This window comes from Pempheris klunzingeri, chromosome 11 (genome assembly GCF_042242105.1).
Source record: "Pempheris klunzingeri isolate RE-2024b chromosome 11, fPemKlu1.hap1, whole genome shotgun sequence".
Classification (NCBI taxonomy): Eukaryota; Metazoa; Chordata; class Actinopteri; order Acropomatiformes; family Pempheridae; genus Pempheris; species Pempheris klunzingeri.
This window is the reverse complement of record NC_092022.1, coordinates 14,987,008-15,009,664: the sequence shown is the minus strand read 5'-3', so window position 1 is coordinate 15,009,664 and position 22,657 is coordinate 14,987,008. Positions and strand designations below refer to the sequence as shown.

At 42.0% G+C, this 22,657-nt stretch overlaps 2 protein-coding genes across 3 annotated transcripts; both read left to right on the top strand.

Moving 5' to 3' along the window:
- The first annotated feature begins 1,859 nt into the window (after nt 1–1,859).
- On the top strand, nt 1,860–15,604 carry prpf6 (PRP6 pre-mRNA processing factor 6 homolog (S. cerevisiae)). The gene is made up of 21 exons (XM_070839684.1): nt 1,860–2,068; nt 2,717–2,879; nt 3,021–3,139; nt 3,283–3,361; nt 3,654–3,830; nt 4,922–5,050; nt 5,169–5,263; nt 5,362–5,518; nt 5,802–5,964; nt 6,799–6,917; nt 7,064–7,282; nt 8,683–8,805; nt 8,940–9,061; nt 9,235–9,373; nt 9,505–9,624; nt 10,736–10,912; nt 11,085–11,218; nt 11,757–11,848; nt 12,116–12,230; nt 13,071–13,197; nt 13,870–15,604. Exons 1-21 carry the CDS (start codon nt 1,881–1,883, stop codon nt 14,020–14,022), a joined length of 2,910 nt encoding a protein of 969 aa, XP_070695785.1. The 5' UTR covers nt 1,860–1,880; the 3' UTR covers nt 14,023–15,604.
- Nucleotides 15,605–18,828: 3,224 nt separating this feature from the next.
- aar2 (AAR2 splicing factor) lies at nt 18,829–21,654 on the top strand. 2 transcript variants are annotated; one of them, XM_070839732.1, is made up of 4 exons: nt 18,829–18,903; nt 19,007–19,975; nt 20,072–20,301; nt 20,736–21,654. In XM_070839732.1, the coding sequence occupies exons 2-4, from the start codon at nt 19,210–19,212 to the stop codon at nt 20,901–20,903; spliced, it is 1,164 nt and encodes a 387-aa protein (XP_070695833.1). In that variant the 5' UTR covers nt 18,829–18,903; nt 19,007–19,209; the 3' UTR covers nt 20,904–21,654. The 2 variants fall into 2 exon arrangements, with proteins under 2 accessions (XP_070695833.1, XP_070695832.1); XM_070839731.1 differs by having other exon boundaries at nt 18,864–19,975.
- The last annotated feature ends 1,003 nt before the right edge of the window (nt 21,655–22,657 follow it).

Here is a 22,657-nt window from a genome sequence, read left to right as displayed (position 1 = left end):
CTGTGGCTTTGTTTATCATTTTACTATCCATTTCCCTTATTGTACAAAACACGATGCGAATTCAATGCTTGTTTCTATATGTGATTGAAAAAATAATCCGGCTGAAATGAAAAGATCATTGAAATAATCACAGGAAAGTAGAAGAGGATGCGTGTTAGAGATGAAATCAAGGCTTGAGTTGGGCTTAGTGTTTAAATTGGTCCTCGGCTGTGTGAGCTATAAATCTTCTAATGTGCCTGACAGTCCATTTTCATCATAACACTCTTCTCCCAGGAGTGAGATAATGTCTGCCCTCCAGGCGATGTAAATGAAGAAAAATGTAAAGGCTGAGGCCGAGGCTCAGACGGTGGGTTAAGTTAAACATGATTGAAACTAATTGATGCATGGCTCCACTTCCTCTCAAGGGATGAAACCTAGAAATGTCACGTTGCAATATAATTACCTTTATTGCAGTCGCCTGTCTCATGTTTGACCATACACTCTCCAACGTGGATACTTTTGACTCATAACTAAAGTTAAGTTGTAAGACAATCCCTGTAACATAATAGCTTAGTTCTGTCAGAATTACTCTGAAACTACTTCAAATTTATGGCTCACTTCACACATCTAAATACCCTCAATTAGACAATGGCCTGATTTCTTCTTCTTCTTTTATGAAATACTTACTGAGCAACAGACTTTGCATCAGTTTGGGTCCAATGAAAATGGATTTACTATGGAGCACATACTGATCCTTTTAGATGTAGGGGTCCTGCTAAACCCCTGAGATTTTGAAGAATGGGAAGGTTCATTTTAATTGGGCAATATGCAGCCTTCTGGGCCTGGTAGTTCATTTGAAAAATATCAGCTGGGCAGTGATGTTGGAAGTAGGGCTGAGCCCCTGTTTTTGTCTATTTTTGTTTGGCCTCATGATCTGTTTCACTCAGTTATTTCTGAAATGTATGACTGTATGGAATAACCAGCTTTCATTCAGTAGTGGTTTCTCGTTCAAATAGGCTGTGATATTTGTAGCTTCAAGGGGCTTTGATTTGCTTAATGACCTTTGATTTTACACTTTTCATTAAAGGATTTTATTGAGGTTTCATGATTTATATGACCATATGTGGCATAGGCTGTGCCTCTTTGATATAAACCATTATGTCAATATATAATAATAAAGATACTTTGTGGACATCTTATTTGAAATTAACGCCCTGGGTCAGGCTCACCAGTTTAATCAGCACTGCTATGTCAGACAGTGCTGTCCAGTTCCAACGTTCCTGCAGCTGTGTCATATTTGCCATGATTGGGGTCACAGGTCATTTCATGACACTCTGCCAAGGGAAGACATAAAATAGCCTCATAAAATACACAAAGACCATGTTAAGATGGTTATTAAATTGAATTAAATTACCAGGGTCTTTGAAATGCCTTTAAAGTTTGCATTTATAGCCTTATGAATCTGAATTATCATTAAGTATCAGAAACATAAAGAATTACAGTAAATCACAGCAAACACCAAGTCTCATTGGGAATACTAATGTACAAACCCAACGTGCCTACTTTGAATATGATTGATTGCAATTGTTTTTCAGCTCGTGGCGCCCTCCTGTGGCTTTTGTGGAAAACTGCTATTAACATGATACATATCCTAAAGAAATCATTTCGATAACACAGTCACATAGGCAAAGCTGAGAGATGGACACAATACACAATTAACATCAACAACTTAAAACTAAATGAAAATCACGAGTGAAAATAAACAGAGCTCCGCCTGTCCTGTGGGGGCGCTGTTAAAAACACCGGCGGACATTTGGGGACGGACCGGCTCGCTGTTGGCTGGTACCGGATGTGCGACTGTTGTTTATCCGGCAGTGAGCCTCCTCGTCGTCTGAGCAACGATGGCCAGCGCTGGGGCAAAACAAGCACCTAAAATTGTCTCCAAAACAAATGCGGGAGCCGCCGGGGCGGCGGGGGCTGGCGGGGGCCCCCCGATTATGCCCCTCGCCTCTCCGCTCATGGGGAAGAAGAAGAAGCCGTTTCTGGGGATGCCCGCTCCGCTGGGCTACGTCCCCGGTCTGGGCAGAGGGTAAGCTAACGTGTTGAGCTAGCGTGCTAACCATCTGCAGCTTTCTAGCTAGCACGCTAGGTTAGCAAAGTGTCGTGCGTTGTAATATGCTAATGATATTTTGCAACTGAGCTGGTGCAAAATTACCTCGTAACAATCCATTTTATTATTATATTAGTTATGTGAAAGTACTTAAAGCGGTTAGTTAACCTAAATGTTCAAAGGCGTTTGCTCGGTGTTATCTACGTTTGCACCGATCCTCTTAGGATTAATATACTTAACAGTAAAAGGCAAGCTAGCTAGTTACCGCAAGTATTAACTTATAATGTTAATTATTTCAGATCCCTCGTGACTTTTTACGGGGAAGTTGAAGCCTGCTGACAATGTGCCCCTAATAGAGTTGAAAGTGAAAACCTATGAAGGTTGTTATATGCTGCTATCTTCTAGGCAGACTTGTTCATATGCCAGACATGACAAGGCAGCATTAGCTACTAATCGATTATCTAAAATGATCAAAACACTCCGTAAAAGAGCAGATACGTTTGTTACTTAATCATCATGAGCTGGGTGTGTGTTGTGTTGAGGATTGAGGATGTAATAACTTGTATGCTCATCACATGTATTCCCAGCTTTATTTGTGTAACGTTTAGTTTAATTCCTCCTTTTTAGTGCAACTGGTTTCACCACCCGATCTGACATTGGTCCCGCTCGTGATGCCAATGATCCAGTGGATGATCGCCATGCACCCCCAGGAAAGAGGACGGTTGGGGACCAAATGAAAAAGAATCAAGATGATGATGATGAAGATCTGAACGACACAAACTATGATGAGGTGCCTATATTGAACTATCTCTGGCTTTGATTTAATGTTGATTTGCTGCAGGGTTACTTCCAAGGGCTTAATTTATTTATTCAATATTTGAAGCTGACCGGACTTCTGCCTGTGTGATTAATGCATATTGTCTTCTTGTAGTTTAATGGATATGCAGGTAGCTTGTTCTCCAGCGGACCCTATGAGAAGGATGATGAGGAAGCAGATGCTATATATGCAGCACTGGATAAGAGGATGGATGAAAGACGCAAAGAAAGAAGGTTACTAAAAAATTTTCCACCCATCACGTTTAGGGAACAAGCAGACCCCTCCCAAGTTTTACACACTGCATTCATGTTTGACATCCTGTTCTCTTGATACTGCCTATGAGTGTAATTTTGAATGCTGTCTCGTGTATTTTCAGGGAGCTGAGAGAAAAGGAAGAAATCGAGAAATACCGTATGGAGAGACCCAAAATCCAGCAGCAGTTCTCAGATCTAAAGGTGCAAAACTGCACATGATACACCAAGCTACTGCCTCTCTTTTCCCACTTTGATCACATTGAATATCCTTTTTTTTTATTCTTGTCTTACACCCATCTCTAGCCATTGCATGTACATTTAATGTTTTACTTCTGTTGGGTGAAAAACCACATGTTCCCAAACTATGGAAATCACTGTAACTGGGTTTTTGAGGTTTTCACAAGAGAGAATTTTCAGCAACATCACCAATGTTCCAAGTTCATGTCTCTCTCTATCAACCGTCTTTATTCTCTGTTTTTCCATCTCTTCATAGAGGAAGTTGGCAGAGGTGTCGGAGGAAGAGTGGTTGAGCATCCCTGAGGTGGGAGATGCCAGGAACAAGCGCCAGAGAAATCCCCGCTATGAGAAACTCACCCCTGTCCCCGACAGCTTCTTCTCCAAACACCTGCAGACCGGAGAAAACCACACCACTGTTGACCCCCTGCAAGGGGTCAGTACAAACTACACACACACACATTCACATACTGCAGCTATTCAGATGAACCCACATCACTAAAAGTCATGATGTAGTTTCAGCCTGCACCAGCAGGAGTCAGGATGTCTCACAACCAAATCACTTCAACTGTGCAATGAATGCAGCTTGCAAATGCTCCTTTTTTTCATGCAGTCATGTAATCTCATGGACCATCCTGCATGGTTGGGTTACACAGTGTTCATTGAGCATACAAGCAGTGTGCTTTTCACAGTCTGAAAACAATAGGAAGCATGGCCTGTTGATTAAAAAGTTGTCTGTTTTTGCCATGTACACATCCAGTGTTTTCCCGGCCAATCTAGCTCCAAGGTGAGCTGCTTTTGTGTTATTGGCGTCCACCTTTGAAAATTCCAACAAAAATATGCTTTTTTTAAATGCCAAAATTATTGTGTCTTTATCGGCAACTGTTGATGTGCTGATTAATGCTTGGCACTGTGTCGCTGGCTCTGATAGTCATCTCTGCACGGGGTCATCCATCTCTGAATTCTTTTTTTATTAGGCCCACGGTACACTGGCATTTTCATTTCAAGATGGATGAGTTCAGTTAATTTTTTTTTTCTTTCTTCGTGAAAGTTGAAACAGGCATCTCTAGAACATGACATTAGGCAATTATAATGCAATTGAAAACATGACAGCCGCAATTAAACAATAACATTTTCAAGAATCTTAATTTAAGAGGTAACATTTTTTTTTCTCAAGGAGTTTAAAAAGTCCACCGAGTTGCTTTTAAATGCTTCAAAAAGGTCAAAAAACATTTGAATAAAGGCTCTTTTTAAACAACTTAACAAAACACTACAGCCGGGAGAGTAAAATGTGCACAGAACGATTGCACAATCTACATTAAAATTGTTCTCATTAAACATTGATTCCTGTGTCAAAATAAACACGGTCCTGTGATAATATATTTTACATTATCACTTTGAAGTCAATGGTGAGAAATGTGTCATATGATCTAGGCCTATGTCTCATAAATCTTTTAACATGCTGGAACAAAACACTCACAGAGTTTAATGTTGGTCTCTGTTATCATTGTTTCCTGTCTCCACTAGCTGGGAGGTCTGAACACACCTTACCCAGGAAGCATGACCCCTGGCTTAATGACACCAGGAACAGGAGAGCTGGACATGAGGAAAATTGGTCAGGCCAGGAACACACTTATGGACATGAGGCTCAGCCAGGTAACTAATGATTCTGCTTTAATTACTCTGTTGTGTCATTCTTACTCAGCTGTCGTTGTCCTGATACAAAAGATTCAATGTTTTTTTTCTTACCTTTCTGACACTTACCTGTCTTCAGGTGTCTGACTCAGTAAGTGGACAGACAGTGGTGGATCCTAAGGGTTACCTGACTGATCTAAACTCCATGATCCCCACACATGGAGGAGACATCAGGTATAGACACGCTTATGACACAAGAAGTTCTCAGGGTGTTCTTGTGGTGAATACGCTTTTCTGTGTGTCTGATGGTTCATCTTTTGCGCTGCCTTCAGTGACATCAAGAAGGCTCGTCTGCTACTGAAATCAGTGAGAGAGACCAATCCTCATCACCCGCCTGCCTGGATCGCCTCTGCAAGGCTGGAGGAGGTGACGGGCAAACTGCAGGTGGCGAGGAACCTGATCATGAAAGGCACAGAGATGTGTGTTAAGGTAAATGAAGGTGGACACAAGTATGTGACAATATAATATTTTTTGTACACGTCCATGCCTGCATGCTGAATGACCTTTTCGTAATTACAGTGATTCACAAGATTTTAGGAACCTATTTTATTGACCGCTTTATACCATTACTGACTGCTTATTCCTCACTCCTGTTAACTGGCTGGTAAGAGCCGCAAGCCATCAATAGCTGCTTCAGTCTAAGACTATTTGAATAGTTCAGTAGTTGGCCCTTTCCTTCCTGCTGATATAAGCGTTTCTCTCTGCCCACTAGAGTGAGGATGTGTGGCTGGAGGCAGCCAGGCTGCAGCCCGGTGACACAGCCAAAGCCGTAGTAGCCCAGGCTGTTCGCCACTTGCCACAGTCTGTCCGCATCTACATCAGAGCTGCAGAGCTGGAGACGGATGTCAGGGCGAAGAAACGAGTCCTCAGGAAAGGTAAGGCTCCCAGATGACATGAGTTGTAATGAAAACTACTTTGTCTTGAACTGATACTTACATATGATAATACTTGCATACGTATTTACACATGTAAATATATCTGTGTATATACACACATATGTATACTTATACTTATCCAGTCTGCATCTGTCTATTGTCTCATGAAACCACCCACACAGAACTACTCAGTTCCTCCACACATAAGATTTCATAAGGCTTATGTTTGGCAGCCATTATTCTGAGTTCTCGTCAAGGCCAGGCACCCTTATTTGAACTATCATGTCAGTGCCCTAACACACACACACACACACACACACACACACACACACACATGCACACACACAGACACTCAGCAGTATTTCCCAGCAGCATACCCAACTGACGGAGATGGATGGGGAGCTTCCTCTCTGGAAGAGCTCTTCTCGCCTCTACATGTTCAGTTGCCTCTGCTCTACATTTCTCTGTTACACAGACAACACTCCACCTTCTCACCCAGACACTATTGAACTTTACTAATATTTCAGGACATGCTGTTTGTTTTTATTGGATGCGTATTTAATGAAATTTGTGTTGTCTCCATTTCCTTTTTTCCATCGATTTGTTGCCAGTGTAAATACAGTTAGATCTGTGTGTTTTCAGTATTAAAACTACTGACATTGTTGTGCCATAATAGCTGTTTGGTTAAACAGAGAGCCTGCAACAGCGCAGTCCAAGTATCTTGATTTTTATGACAGATGGTTGCCTTGAGCAGCACACTAACTGCTCACATGCTGTAAGTAAGAGACGTGTCCATTACATGACTTAACAATTGTGTAATTGTTACCCATGTAGCTCTGGAGAATGTGTCCAAGTCAGTTCGACTGTGGAAGACAGCTGTTGAGCTGGAGGAGCCAGAGGATGCCAGGATCATGCTTAGTAGAGCTGTGGAGTGTTGCCCTACGAGTGTTGAGGTAGCAGCACATGCTGTCATTTGATTGTTTTTCTCCCAAGTGTGAAACGTTGTAAATCGTACTAACGGGATGCCACAAATTGCAGTGCATCATATGAACTTTTGCACCTGCATCTATATCTAGCTGTTTCTGTCTGTCCTATCTAGCTGTGGCTGGCATTGGCTCGGTTGGAGACGTACGAAAACGCCCGTCGCGTCTTAAACAAAGCTCGAGAGAACATCCCCACTGATCGCCACATCTGGATCACTGCTGCCAAACTGGAGGAGGCCAATGGCAACACTCAAATGGTGGACAAGATCATTGACAGAGCCATTACTTCTCTACGCGCCAACGGTGTGGAGATTAACAGAGAGCAGTGGATACAGGTGTGTACCTGCGTTTTTTTTGTCATCGTGGAGAGATAGAGAGATGGGTATCCTGCACAGCTGTCAAGTACAAAGCTGCTGTGTCTCTGAAGCATTAAGATCTTAAAGGACACGGTAAACTCACTATTGACATGGCGAGGGGACGCACCCCGGTATTTCTCTGATAATGTTACATTCTGAACAACAAATCCATGTTGAAACTGGCAGGAGGGCAGCAGAGTCCTGCAGTGTGTGTTTCCAGCTCATCTAACAGCTAACAGAGCAAACAGAGTTTCAAGCTAATGAACTAACAACTAAAATAGCTAAACACACAGCAGGACAGAGAGTTTCTGTTCAGGGGAACATCAAGTGTGAAATATTTTTAAATGTTATGACACTCAAGTTTACAGTGAATAAGTATTTTGAAGTTCTGAAAGAAAGAACTTTGACATTGGAGTAACAGACACTCCACCTCACTGTTTACATTTTACCGAACTTCTGCCAACTTTAAATGAGGTAGTTGTGTAGATTTAGAGGCAGATTTTTAAAAATTGATTCAGCATCTCTGCTCTGTTTTGGCTCTGAAAATGCGAGAAATATGACAAACGGCTCTAAACTTTTAGGATATTTGCTGTCAGAGTTGCAAGTTTGGCATTTTTTTCTTGCTTTGAAAGGTTTTAGCTCTAGAACGAAGCTTAGCGAGCAGTCACTTTGCCTGTGACCCACTCAAATGACCACCTGTGGGTCCTAGCGATTCACTACATTAAAAAAATTTTATGTCAAAGAATAAATGATAGTGCCCTTAAACCCTGGTGCTGAGGGAGAAACTGCATCACTTTTCTGCTTTGATGGAATGCCAGCATACTTTGGCAAAGCTGTCCTCTGCTATTTCATCTGGGTGCAACAGAATACAAGCCTACACTGAAACTGACATTTTGTTTGGTGCAATTCAGAGTTGTTTTGCAATCCCTTTTCACATTGTGTTGTTTTTTTTCTTGTCCTTGGCGACCTAGCTTTTTCTACCTCTGGCAAAGTATGTGGTTCAGGGCCGTTTGCCAGTACACTCATTGTAACTCCATCAACAGATCGACTTTGAAATGACAAGATGTGGCAGTTCTTAAAAGAGTCCTTTTGTGGAAAAATGGGGCCCTAAGCTAGTCCTTTGTTCTGTCCATAAGGCCATCTGTGCAGAGAGGACTTCTGATTCTGATAGAAGACTAATTATCAATAAACTGGATACTCATCAGTAATGTAGGGGTTTCTGGTATCAGTGATATCTGTTTATTTCCATGTAAAAGGCTTCCATCATTCCTCTGAGTTTACTGCCCACTGTACTATTGAGGTCAATAGTTCATGCCCCCTTGCATTCTGCTTCTCACCCACAATCTCTTTCCTTCTAAATGTTTCTTGTTTTCCAACAGGATGCAGAGGAGTGTGACAAAGCAGGCAGTGTGGCTACCTGTCAGGCCGTGATCAGAGCTGTCATAGGGATTGGCATCGAGGAGGAAGACCGCAAACACACCTGGATGGAGGATGCAGATAGTGTGAGTGCCAATATATCAGTGCATTCTGGGTTTTTTTTTACATAGGCTATGCTCAAACCCTTCCACTTAGAGGAGTCATTCACATATTCTCTCAGGGTTTAACTTCATTGATTTGCTTGTCTGTTGTGTTTCAGTGTGTGGCCCATGGAGCGCTGGAGTGTGCCAGGGCCATCTATGCCCATGCTCTGCAGGTGTTCCCCAGTAAAAAAAGTGTCTGGCTTAGAGCTGCCTACTTTGAAAAAAATCATGGCACCAGGTCAGCATGTTTGGTTTCTAAAAATAGCAAACAATAGCATTCAAGCTGGTATTATTTGCTCACTGCTTTATTTGTTAATGTTTTAATCAAACACTTTATTAGAGTCTGCCTTTAACATCATGTTTCTATTTAAACACCTCCATTACTCTCCAATGTCTCATTGCATCTCTCAGGGAGTCTTTGGAGGCCCTGCTCCAGAGGGCTGTGGCCCACTGTCCCAAGGCAGAGGTCCTGTGGCTGATGGGGGCAAAGTCCAAGTGGCTGGCTGAGGATGTGCCTGCTGCTAGAAGTATCCTTGCTCTGGCTTTCCAGGTGATGATGAAGTTATGCAAACTAAGTTGTTCACGTAGCATTTACGCAAAGCCTGCGTGTCTGACCCTGTTTCTTCCACTCTTACCCTCTGGCTCTATCTCTGTTTCCCATCTTTATATTTTCCTCTCTAGGCTAACCCAAACAGTGAAGAGATCTGGCTTGCTGCAGTCAAGCTGGAGTCTGAGAATAACGAATATGAAAGAGCCCGTCGACTGCTGGCCAAGGCCCGCAGCAGTGCTCCAACAGCCAGGGTGAGTGTGTGTGTGTGTGTGTGTAAGTGAGAGATTTCCCTAATTCAAGTGTCTCACAAGAAATCTGCACAAATCGACTCATCTGTCAAGTACAAAGCTGCTGTGTCTCTGAAGCATTAAGATCTTAAAGGACACGGTAAACTCACTATTGACATGGCGAGGGGACGCACCCCGGTATTTCTCTGATAATGTTACATTCTGAACAACAAATCCATGTTGAAACTGGCATTCAAGTGTCTCACAAGAAATCTGCACAAATCGACTCATCTGCTGGATAAAAGTTTAAATATAGTCTCCCCAAGACTTTTTTTTAGCATACAAAAATTAACCAACCAAAACCTATTATTATCTGATGTTTGTTAAAAGATTTAAGAGTTTAGATTGACTAAACAAACATTTCCCTACTTTTTTGGGTATTCATTTCCACAGGGGAAGATTGTTTGTGTATTTAAACTGTCCTGTCCTTTTTCTCTCTAACTGCCCTTTCATGTCCCTCTGTACCAGTACAGACAGTTTGTTTATCATTGTAAAATTGTGTAATTTTAGTGTAAATAGTGCTCCGACCCATGTTTTAGGGGTAGCTTGGTTATCAGGTTTTATTCTTCTCTGCTTTAAAGCCAGTGTTTAATACTAAGTGAACAGTGCATTGTACTTGAGGCATCTTCTACAAACATGCTGTCTCTCTCAGGCTCGGGCTTGCCAGGTTTCTACACCTCAAAACAGTCAGTGCTTCTGAGGTTGACAGATGCTGTCAGCAGCTCTCTTAAACTATCATTCTGTGTGTCAGGCGGCCTGGCTACACTCCATTTAGTTATCTGTATTGTATTTGCTGTCTGATTTGACTACGAGAGCTGTCTTTAATGTTGGCTGCACCGATTGTGGTGCCTGACAAGACACTTGGATGCTATTCATGAAGCAGTATTGCTATGTACTTGGAAGTTGATATTTGATACATTTAAAAGCTATTAAGGTGTTTGTGCTGCAACACCAGTATTTCAAATTGTCTTTCAGCAGTGTTAATGTATAACAGGTGAATTTGAAAGGGCAGTTCATAGTTCCTGTTTATAGATATTTCTTGGCTGAAATGTGCGTGTGTGTGTAATCCCTACAGGTATTCATGAAGTCAGTGAAGTTGGAGTGGGTGTTGGGGAACATAGAAGCTGCCCAGGAGTTGTGCACAGAGGCCCTGAAACATTACGAGGACTTCCCCAAACTTTGGATGATGAGAGGCCAAATAGAAGAGCAGTGTGAAAACATGGATAAGGCCAGAGAGGCCTACAACCAAGGGGTGAGGTGGGGGTGTGTTTGGGGCAGTGGTTTGTTTAGATATTGTAATAACCACAAAGTTTAAGAGAGCCATGGCAGTTTGTTTTTAAAGTCCACTCTTAGTCCCATGTGTTTTTGAGGAAAATGAGTCTTTCCCTAACAAAGTCTGGCCAATGACTTGTTTGTTTCTGTAGCTGAAGAAGTGTCCCCACTCGGTGGCCCTTTGGTTGCTGCTGTCTCGTCTTGAAGAGAGAGTGGGACAGCTGACCAGAGCCCGAGCAATCCTGGAGAAGGCACGACTCAAGAACCCCCAGAGCCCTGAGCTATGGTGAGAAGATACAAAATGTAGTAAGCCACTTGAATGAAAGCAGGACACTGCCTTGGGAAGCGCTATAAATTACAATCTCACCTGTGTAGGGAATGTGTTATGCAAATGAAAATGAATCTTGTCATCCTGTGTATGCCTTTTTACAGCAAGTTCTATTTAAGCATTGAGCAATTACAATTTTTACTTTCCTCTTTTTCCCACATTGTTATATATTTTGGCTCTTTTGGAACCCCTCCACTAAACTGTAAGAACAAGAAAATGCAGGCACACTTCCAGGCACGCCCACTCTCAGATTGTTTTATATTCTGTTTTGTTTTTGTGTTGTAGAGGACAATGAAAATGTATGTGCAAGAGCACATTTGTTTTCCAAAGCTAGACATGTCCCTAATGTGCTTTTACCACACTAAAATGTGCTTCCATTACATTTATTTAAAAAGCTGTGCCTTTTTAGCACAGCACCGACATTAGGCTAAACACCACTCTAAATTACGAGATAAATCTGACACACTTGTATATCTGTCCCTCTAAAATGAACCAGGTTGGAGTCAGTCAGGCTGGAGTTCCGAGCTGGACTGAAGAACATCTCCAACACACTGATGGCCAAAGCACTGCAGGAGTGCCCCAATTCAGGTGAGACTGTATACCTGCTGTTGGCAGAAGACCTTTTCTAAACCTTTTTCAAAAACAAAGTATATTTAAATGTATTAGAAAAAACTAAATTATGTGTTTAGATGAGTATGTGTATTGGCAACAGTATTCATTTTGGCCAGGTTGACTGCACTTTCATACACACATTTTTTTTTTTTTTTTTTTTTTTTTTTTTTACAATTGCTGCATACGTGTGTCCATAATCTCAAAAATGACTATTTATTCCCACTCCTGTTTCCTTTCTACAAGGTATCCTGTGGGCTGAAGCAGTGTTTTTGGAAGCCAGGCCCCAGAGGAAGACTAAGAGTGTGGATGCTTTGAAGAAGTGTGAACATGATCCCCATGTCTTGCTCGCTGTAGCCAAGTACGACTGCATCTTGTCACTGTTTTTCCACTCTCCTTCTTAGTAATAAGCTCTGCTCTTAAAGGGATAGTTCAGATTTTTGAAGTGGCATCGTATAAGGTACGTATCCATAGCTAGTGTGTTACCTGCATTAGACGGCGACGGTCAGCACATCCCCAGTTTGGAGAAGACTGTAGTTTGCAGACTACTGCAGCAGCAAAATTTATTTTACCCACCTAAGAAATGGCCCACCTAAAAAGAACAATACCAGTTTAAGTGTCTGTTACATGTATAATATTTTCAGTACTTGACCTTGCTGACGGACAGCTCTTTCTCACAGGGAACTGAAAAAGTTATAAAGTTAAAATCAAATTTTACCACGCAAAATGCGAGAGTTGCTGTGACTTGGATCCAAACTAACGCACCACAAAAGTCACATATTAACAGAAACGGCCTTATTGATCGAGGCAGTGATAGACCAGCAAAAGTACTGTTTTTGTCAATGGAGTATGGTGGCTTGGAAGAGAGCACAGATGGTTATGCTCGCTTCAGTTCCCCATCGGAAAGGGCTTTCTGACGGCAAGGTCAGGTGGTGGAAATATTCTACATAAAGCGTACGCTTGAATTGATATTGATCTTTTTAGGCGGGCCTTTTCGTAGGTGCTGCTGCCCCAGTACACAGCAGCACATCACTCAGCGTACGTGCTGGTAATCCTGCCAGCTTCTCCATTCTGGGTGTGTGCTGACCGCCATCTACTGTGAGTAAGACACTGACTATGGAAAAGCACCTCATACAACCCCACTTTATCAAAATGCAAATATTGATTATAAAATCTTTTTTCTTCTTTGGACACATCTTAGGTTGTTTTGGAGTGAGCGTAAAATCACCAAATCCAGAGAGTGGTTCCTAAGGACAGTTAAGATTGAACCAGACCTGGGGGATGCTTGGGCCTTCTTCTACAAGTTTGAGCTGCAACATGGCACAGAGGTACGGTTGTTATTGTCTTTCCTTAACTAGGTATGAAACTCTGTCAGTGGTTGTGTTTACATTGGAGTAACTGCATCCTGTCTAGTTCACATTGTTCACTTTTGATAGAGAATGACAAGTGCATTCTGCAGTCAGATTTAAGTCCACTTAATGTAGCTTTGGTTTATCAGAGTAGTAAGAGCTATGACTGCACTGGACAGTTAATAGTTTTCAGTGTCACTGAAAAAATTAGTGTATTTTTATGAGCTGTTCTAGATAAAAGAGAAAACTATTTTGAGAAGTATTTTGGCAGAGGAGTACATCCTAGAAATAAGCCGTAAGTAACAAATGTTCTATCCAGTCTGTTTCCTTCACTGCAAGATTTTTTTTTTTTCAAAGTACCAGGTTTGTAAGAGCCTGACAGATGTACTGATAAACTGATGTCAGCCTTGTCAATGATTTGAGAATGCCAACAAAAGTTAACTGCCATATTAAATTGAAGTATAAGCATGACATGGTTTCAGACATGCTGTATGTGGTAGTGAAGATTTGCTGATAAATACGCTGTGTTGTTACTCAACACATAATTGCTTTTACTCATGCGTTAAGTGGGTAGTCAATCCAAAAATAAAGAAAAGACTCGTGCATGCATTGTATAACGGATGTCTAATCTCACTGTTCCATGTCTATCAGGAACAACAGGAAGAAGTGCGAAAGCGCTGTGAGAACGCAGAGCCCCGCCACGGAGAGCTGTGGTGTGCTGAGTCTAAACACGTCCTCAACTGGCAGAAGAAGACAGGAGAGATCTTAGCGGGTGTAGCCGGCAAGATCAAGAACGCGTTCTGAGACCGGGAAATTTGGACTGAAAACACCTGGAGGACTCTGGCAGTCTAGCAGTTAACACCTATGGACTTGCTCAACTATTCTATCCAGGACTTCCCTTTCTATAGCAGATGCGAAGTATTCACACCTTCTTACCTTTTTTCTTTACCTTGTTTGTTGTTTTAAAAATGTGTTACACTTTTTGTGTATGCACCAACAGAAAATGATTCAATGTTAAAGTGAAAACAAATTGTTTTAAATAACAATATATAAAAACTCGTCAAAAAATCAATGATTACCCTCTTAAAGTGAATAAGTAGCAGCAACAGCAGCAGAGTTTTGTGTCGGGCCTGTTAAGTAACATCTAGACCGTCGGTGAACTCCTCAAATGGAGCTGAGGTCTGGACTTTGACTCGGCCACAGAATATTAATTGTGTTGTTTTTAAGTCATTCCTGCATAGCTTTTGGCTTTATGTTTGAGGAAGTAAACCTTCTCCTCAGTCAACTTGCAGACTGCTGTAGGCTGTCCTCTGGGATTTCATTGTATTTTGCATTGGACCATAGAACCTGCCCCTACTTCCTTTCAGTCTCCCACATGCCTTTTGGCACTTGCTCAGGTTTTTTTTTTTTCCAACAGTTTACTTCTCCTTGCAACACTGCCATAAAGCTGCACCTGGTAAATCACCCGGGTAACAGTTGTTGCTTGAATAATTCTCTGAATAACGACCGCTATCCAATTGCTGTTTTAATTCATGTCCCTGTAAATCAGCTTGAATGTCATCTTCAGACAACTTTTAAGTGATGGCAGAGACCGCACTGCACCATTTTTTTATTTTATGTTTTTTAGACCAACCAGGTTACGTACGTGTTCACTGGTCTCCATTGTTTGGCCGTTGGTGCACGTGGTATTTTGTTTAGCTCATGCGCAAGCTGTCAATTCATAAACATGTAAGCGGTTTGTGCCAGTTCTGTGTGCGGAATTGAAATGGAGTGAAAACCATGACCAGTGAACCGGCACTGTACTGGTCTGGTGTTGGAGTACATCAACTCTCTGACGTGATCCCCATGCAACGTATCATGTGAATTCTAATAATTGGTTGTACTATCATTGATGTAGCTATGTCATAGAAAAGGGGTTAAAACTTTAAGTTGTACGTTTGTACTAAATTAGGATGAATTTCTTCATTTGTGTTCACTTTGACAAGAGTCCATTTCCCTGCTGATGAGTGTCGAATTCTACTTTCAGTCATTGTGGTTATGGAAATAATAAAACGCCCTGAAAAAGCAGAAATTAATACTTGAAATATTCACTGTAACAGAAATATACAGAAGAGACGCAGATGATTTCACCTTTTGCAGTATGTTTTAATTTAACTCATTACATATTGGATTGTTATTAACAACAACTGCACTGAGGAAAAACAATCTTTTATATTTTTGAGGATTATTTTGCGTCCTTCCCACAAAGACATAGAGGTCAAGGTTTGGCTGTGTCAGTGTATATAAATTCCCTGTCTGGGTCTATTCCATGATTTCTCATGTTGCAGTGATGCTTTTTTACTTCGTTAAAAATGTTTTCTAGGCATCCAATAAACAAATAACACAATTTATTGCATTGTTCCCCTTTTCTCCCAAACAAGACATTATAAAATTGGTTTGTTATGATGTGAATGTCAAAGCTAATTCTGAGCACAGTTTGTTTCTTTGTCAGATGTGAGTTTCCCAGACTTTTCGATCCAAGAGTTTTACCCACACTAATCCTGCTGTGCAGATCCCATGCACGGTCAGCAGTTTTGGCTGTCCTGTGTGGGATTTCATTGTAATTGGGTACTCTTAAACCAGCTTGGATCGCAACATAAAGTACATTTTCAACAGCAGTGAGGTTATTTCACTGGTTTTCACACGAGTCCCACGCGTATTTAAGCCACCCACTGTGAAAATGTACGCGCATCCAGGTCTTTGAAATAAAAGCATCCACCAAGTTACACCCGCTCCTCCTCGGTATCACGTCTTCCCACCGAAACCGAAAGGATGAAGTCGAGTGATTGATTGCAGATGTTTTCCTCGACTTGACCGGACTGGAGTTTAGTGAAATCTAAGGCTCGGCGTCAGCAATCCATGACGGGAAAGGAAATTGGAGCAACAGTGACTTTGATGATGTTGGAAATCGCGGAGCGCCACATCGGAAGTCTACCCGCCACCGCGTTAAGCTATCCACCAGAGGAAGTGTGACAATACTGGAGGGGGGGGGGAGGTTTGGGAGATCATGAACGTGGTCGCATCAGGAGTAATTCCTTGGATCTCAGTGCCACCGATAGAGATGGCTTTGCTCGTCTGAGGGTCCTGCAGTAGAACGTGATAAATGGTAAGTGCGGTTTTAAAATCTGGTGCGTATTTACGCAACAGATGAGCTCGTGTAGGACATTACTGAGAGTTGCATAGCTGACGATGAAGTCTGAGCACCCCGCTGTACTCTAAATCGGACTGTATTTGCATTAGTCTTGACGGCACGTGGGACTGACGGACGCTTTAACGCAGGTTGTATCTGTGACGCACTGTACGTCGGAGCAGGAGGCAACTGAACAACGACTGAATGTGTGTGTGAGGTTGTTGTTTTTTTTGCTCATTGTTAAGCTAAACTGCACTCTTTACGTGATGTCTGTTATCTCCCTCTCACAGTGTCTGATCGGAACTCTGATCCGTAGTGTCCTGGTGGTTCTCCTGTTTTCCAACTCTTGTGGTAAACGTAGATGTAACTATAAAGAAATACTGGGCTGCTACAGAGAGGTCATCTTCATTGAGCTGCAGAATCTGGTATGACAGCACTGTATGTCTTGCGTTACTTCATGTGTGAAGAGACATTTAATTTTAATTTAATTTTGATTTTTTTTATTATCATTTATTCATTCACCACTATGGTCTAAATATCAACTGATTTGAGTCTGTTGCAATGCAGTCTAACATGTGGAGGCAATGCTTTGATATCCTGCCATAGGCTGCAGTGTTTGCCACTGTCTTCACTGCATCAGTAAATCTCAGAGCTCATTCGATCCTCTTTGGAATTTGAATTTTATTTTAATAAGTGTATTTTAACAAATCCACATATGGTTTTGCTTTTGCAGAATTTGACTGGGCCATCTAATACCTCTAAAGAGAGAGACCCCTGTCCCTCAGGAAAGGTAAACACCCCTACGATATTTGCACTTTCAGCACCATGGACAGGGTAATAATGACTCTAATTTGTCCTGACATTGTTCTACTGCGAATTTCACAGGGACCTTTCACATGATCTGCACATGGATTATGTAGTGTAACTTAAATTTGTTGTTTAGTAACATCGACAGCTACTGTCCCATGGCAGGCACGTCGCATCCTGGCCTCCATCTATGGTATGACACAGCAGGTGCGGTGTCAGAGGAGTGGCAAGCAGCAGTCTGACCTGGAAAAGCCACTGGAGAGCATGGAGAAGCTTATCATTCAAAACTGCAGCCCCGATTATCTGGTGAGGAGAAGGAATGTAGAAAGCAATACTCTTACATATTTGTTGGTTGAATTTTTGAATCGATGTTTCATTTCTCCGCGCAACAGACGAAATAAAGAGCAAATTAAAACAGTTTGCACAGAAAAGGGTATCCTATTCCTTGCCACCCCACTTAATACATACATCTGCATAATGACATTTCCTCTGCTTGTTTGCTCTCAGGGGAAGAAAACCTCTTGTTCAGCTGTCCAGAAAATACGAGGAAAGAAGAGAAAGAGGAAAAGATTTATCAAAGTTATCCAGGCACTGATCACTTGTTGGCAGAAGCTTCAGAGTGTTGATATGCTCTCAAAGTAGGAAATATCCTGGTTCATGCTACTTTCTCACAAAGATATCGAGTGAATTTCCATAAATTTTCCCTCCGCCAAACAGAGGATGTCGCTGTGTTTAGATAGCTCTTATTCAAATGCAATGTCTTGAATGTTTACTGTTGTCAAGGTCTTAGTGGTTTGTGTATTAAATCTATAGTAGACCTTGCATGTCAACAGCCTTTTTTCATTTTGAACAAACTATTTATTGATTTTCTTCCATAACAAAGCAGTACATTTATTACTAGCAATCATGGCCAGTTGATAAACTGTACCATGTTTCTTTTGGCATGAGAGTTGTAAGATACATCAGCATCACTCCTTTATGGAATAGTTTTAAAGTAACCACAGATAAGCTATAAAAAAAACCATCCATAATGCAACCATTTTTGTCTTTGTAAGCCATATGTCTTCATAACCATAAAATGTTCTCCTGTCAGTTATGTTTTGGAGTATAATAAAACAAACTTTTTCAAATATGTGATCTCTGCTCACATGAACTCTTGGTATTATCATTATTATTGGTGTAGTTACAACAACAAAAAAAGATCTCATGTATCATTAAGTAATAATACATAAAGAGCTGGTTGAAAAAGAATATGCCGCACTCTTTGTTTAAGCCAATCAGAGTGGTTCTTATTTTGTCTAATCAGAAAACCCAAGACTTTCTTCAGCCGATCAGAGGGCTTCTTTCTTTCGACCAACCAGAAACTGAAAAGTACTGAAAAGTAAAATATCTCACTAGTAATTTGCTCACCTGGAGACTCAGTCAGGTAAAAACAGGTGTGTGGGTGGGACACCTCTGATCACTGAATGAGTTACTGACGTTTTTATTATATTTTATTATTCTAATTTTAGTATATTTTTTATCTGTCTTTTATCTATTATCTGTGTCTAAAGTAGACATCCCGGTAAAACCAGGCGAAAGCCCTTATTACTACAGAGGCGGAACGCTTCTGATACGGTATTGTTTCCATCCGGAGCGGAAAAAATGGTACACAGTCCCGACGAAACGACTTGACAACGATGTGAAACACCAACAACTAGCTACACTAGGTAAAGTTATGGAGAATATAATCTTTGCTAACACCTTTACACAAAAACAAAGTTAAACCGGCGCATTTAAGTGTTTTTATCGCTGTTATATTTTCTCGCGCAGGTTTTTCAGACAAACTGCATTGAAAAGGCAGCATCGCTGTGTGTTAACTGTTGGACGTAGTTGACACATTTTGAGTAAATCCTGCTGAATGTAGTGAACATGGGAAAACTCCCTTAACAGTTGAAAACAGAGCTTAGTTGTGTTTGCTGCCTGGTGTGTTTTAGTCAGTACGTTTAAGCCAAATAGCCCCTCACAGAGCAGGCATGGCCAGCAGCAGCACTGTAGACATGGATCCAGATGTTGCCCGGAGGCTGTTTGAAGAGGGAGCCACCCTGGTGCTGCTGGGCGTTCCTCAGGGAACAGAGCTGGGGATTGACTGCAAGAGCTGGCAGGTTGGTCCCCGCTTCAAGGGTGTGAAGATGATACCCCCAGGCCTGCACTTCCTCCACTACAGCTCTGTTAACCCACCAAGCTGTGGAGGAGAAATTGGCCCAAAGACAGGCCTCTTCATCACTCTCAAACCCAGAGAGATCCTGCTGGCCAACTGGAATCCCAACGAAGAAGATCTGGACTTCTCAGCCTCCCAGAACGAAGAGGAAGTGAGCCGAACCAGAGAGACCTTGCGAGACCTGGATCCTTACCTGGGGCCCTATCCGTACGAGGTGATGAGGAAGTGGGTGTCCCTCACTGATCGCCTGAGCGAGGAGGTGGCCAATAACCTACAGCCTCTCTCAGGTCGAATATGCGCCTTTAGTGACGTCATCCCTGAGGTGCAGTTAACACACACCAAAGACAGGGCAGAGCAGCCGAGGAATGACACAGCCTGTCAGAGCATGAAAGAAGGACTCAGTAGGCTCCCCAGGATGAAGCAGAGGGAAGGGACGGAGTTGCGTTTTTCTGTTATCCCTAAGAAGACCTACCCTCCTGGGGCTACACCGGCCGAGATCACCCACTGCAGCATGGACCTGAGCTACGCCCTGGAGACTGTGCTGGAGAAGAGCTATGCGCTGCATCCTCTCAACCTGCTGGGTATGTGTTAGACATGCTAATATTAAAACATCAATTACGCACAATTTCATTTCATATACAAAAAAAACGACCTTAACTTTATCCGTCCCCTCTCAGGTGAGCTGCAGTTTGCCTTTGTGTGTTTCCTGATTGGAAATGTATATGAGGGCTTTGAGCACTGGAAGTGTCTCCTAGCTCTGCTGTGTCGATCAGAGGAGGCAATGCGAAAACATAAGGAGCTCTATTTGGGGCTCATCGCGGTGCTTTACCACCAGCTTGGAGAAATCCCGCCGGACTTCTTTGTCGACATCGTGTCTCAGGATAATTTCCTCACCTCCACGCTGCAGGTAGATGCACAACAGCAACAGAATCCCACGCACAAACATGAAGTTAAGAAACAACTATGTAGTGTTTACCAGCTTTATCAACACTTTTCTGAGCTTCTCGTGCTCTGAATAACATCATAAGTGGAAGTGCAGTACAGTGCAGAAGTTTTTGTTTACTTTTAGTTTAGTATTAACTTATTCTTAGAGTTATCAACTCAACTATTGTACAATTGTGTATGTATTTAACTTATCAAAATAGTGATATTTCAAAGAGTATTGCGCTTCTTTTAACAAAACTCTTCTTTCTTTCGACCTCTTCTGAATTTCTTACATTGATGCATATTTGATCCTACTTTTTGGCATCGACTTCTTTTACCCAGGAAAGTCATCCCATCTCCACCAGGATTACACATCTACAATTACAGATCACCGATGTTTGATTTATTTTCTCGCAGGACTTTTTCCAGTTCACCAGCGCACCCGGTGTAGACATCACACTGCGTAAGAGAGCAGAGAAGTTCAAAGCTCACCTGACCAAGAAGTTTCGCTGGGACTTTGATGCAGACTTGGACGACTGTGCCCCTGTGGTGGTGGAGCTGCCTGAGGGTGTAACAGTGGACTGAGACTCTGCAATGGACACCGTGCACATGCTTTAACCATAGGCAGGGAACAGGACTGAACTAATCCGACACTGAAGGTGAAGGTAGTTAACACCAGATCCAAAGGATCTTGGAAGGCCTGAGGAAACATCCTGGCCACCGCACTGCCACAGTCCTGTAAATGACCACAGAGTATCATCAGTAGCTCTCTAACAGTGTGTTGATGGTGTTACATGTGTGCCCGATCAGTACCCTATTATGAAGGAAGCATTGCACGTTAACGTCATCCTGAGTGTTAGTCGTGGCTGAGCTGCTGTACAGTAAGTATCAGTGGTGCCCTCTGGGGGTGGCTTTCTCTAAGCACAGCAAGCTAGCTGTCAGTTTTACAACCACAATGCCAAGAATTACAAACAATGTCATAAACAGAGGACAGCCACATCATACTGTAACTGCATGGATGACGTTACACTAAGAGCTACTTTAATATCACCTAACTTCATAGTAATTTTTGATATATGGGACTTTGTTAGAAGTAAACATAAGTATAGTATTGTGTGACTGTAGTGATTTATAACCCTTTTAGTGAAAATAGATAATGCTTGAGGGTGGTAGATCTGTTAATGAAATGGCACAGTTGTGGTTTGTAATACTAAGTTTAGTCAAACATGAAGGCCACATCTCAGCAATTTTCTGCAGAACCTTTCTTAAACTAAGTTTTGCTTTTCTATAAGTTGTTGAATTCCCATTGATAAAAATAAAAATAAGTATAAGATAACCATTTTGTACCTCTCATCAATAACGTCTATTCAATGTTAATGCAGATGTTAATACCTGGCAGGAGTCATCTCTTTTTCCTCCACTAGATGGCATTAATGGGCTTTTTGTAAGATTTACAGCTTCATGTATCTTCTAATGGTCTTTGTCGCTTTCTGTGCTGAGAGGAAGCGGGTTCTGGTGGGAACTGGCAGCGAGTACTGTGCACAATGTGACTGGCAGGGTGGAAATCCTCCCTAAGCTCTCTCTGATCTCAACGAAGATGTGAGGCAACAACTGGATCAACTGGAACACATAATTACATGCAATTTATTAACTGTGTGTGTATATGTACCTGTGAGACCCTTATTTGACGGTGATGGATGGGACAGACCTTGTGTTAGCCTGTTGGTCCATCAATCCATTCTCTCTTTAATTTCTCCTCTGCCCTTCCTGAACCTTTTTTCTCTCTAGCTGGACGTGTCTGCTTCAACATGTCCAGACTCTGTGAGCCCATCTATTACCACAAAGCTGCTGTGAAAAGGACTAAAGCCATCTAATGTAATTATGTGAATCAATAGAGTCTGAGCCTGTTGATGGAGATCCAAATGCCAATACAAGAAATCCATTCTCTTCTCAGAAGACAGATGGTATTGTGAAATGGATGGTAATGTGAGGCTTTGTCACGAAATCTCCCCTTTTTGAACATTTAAGCACATCTTAAAAGAAGATCAGTTTTGTATTTGTGTCCAGGCTGAGACCAATGGGGCCCTACGCTGGTTGATACTTTCCTTTTGAATGCAATTAGATGGAGAAAATGGCTTGGAACACATGGTGGAAACATATCACCACAACATGGAAGGAAAAGTGCGCCAATTATTTGTCGATTCATTTTCCTCTCAGGGGATGAAATACTGTACATTGTCAATGAAGACAGTCTCAGAAATTACACTGTTGGGACCTCCTTGGCGTTCCAGCCCCTCCATTAGTGCTGGAATTACAGCGCACAGCAAGTCAGCAGACAA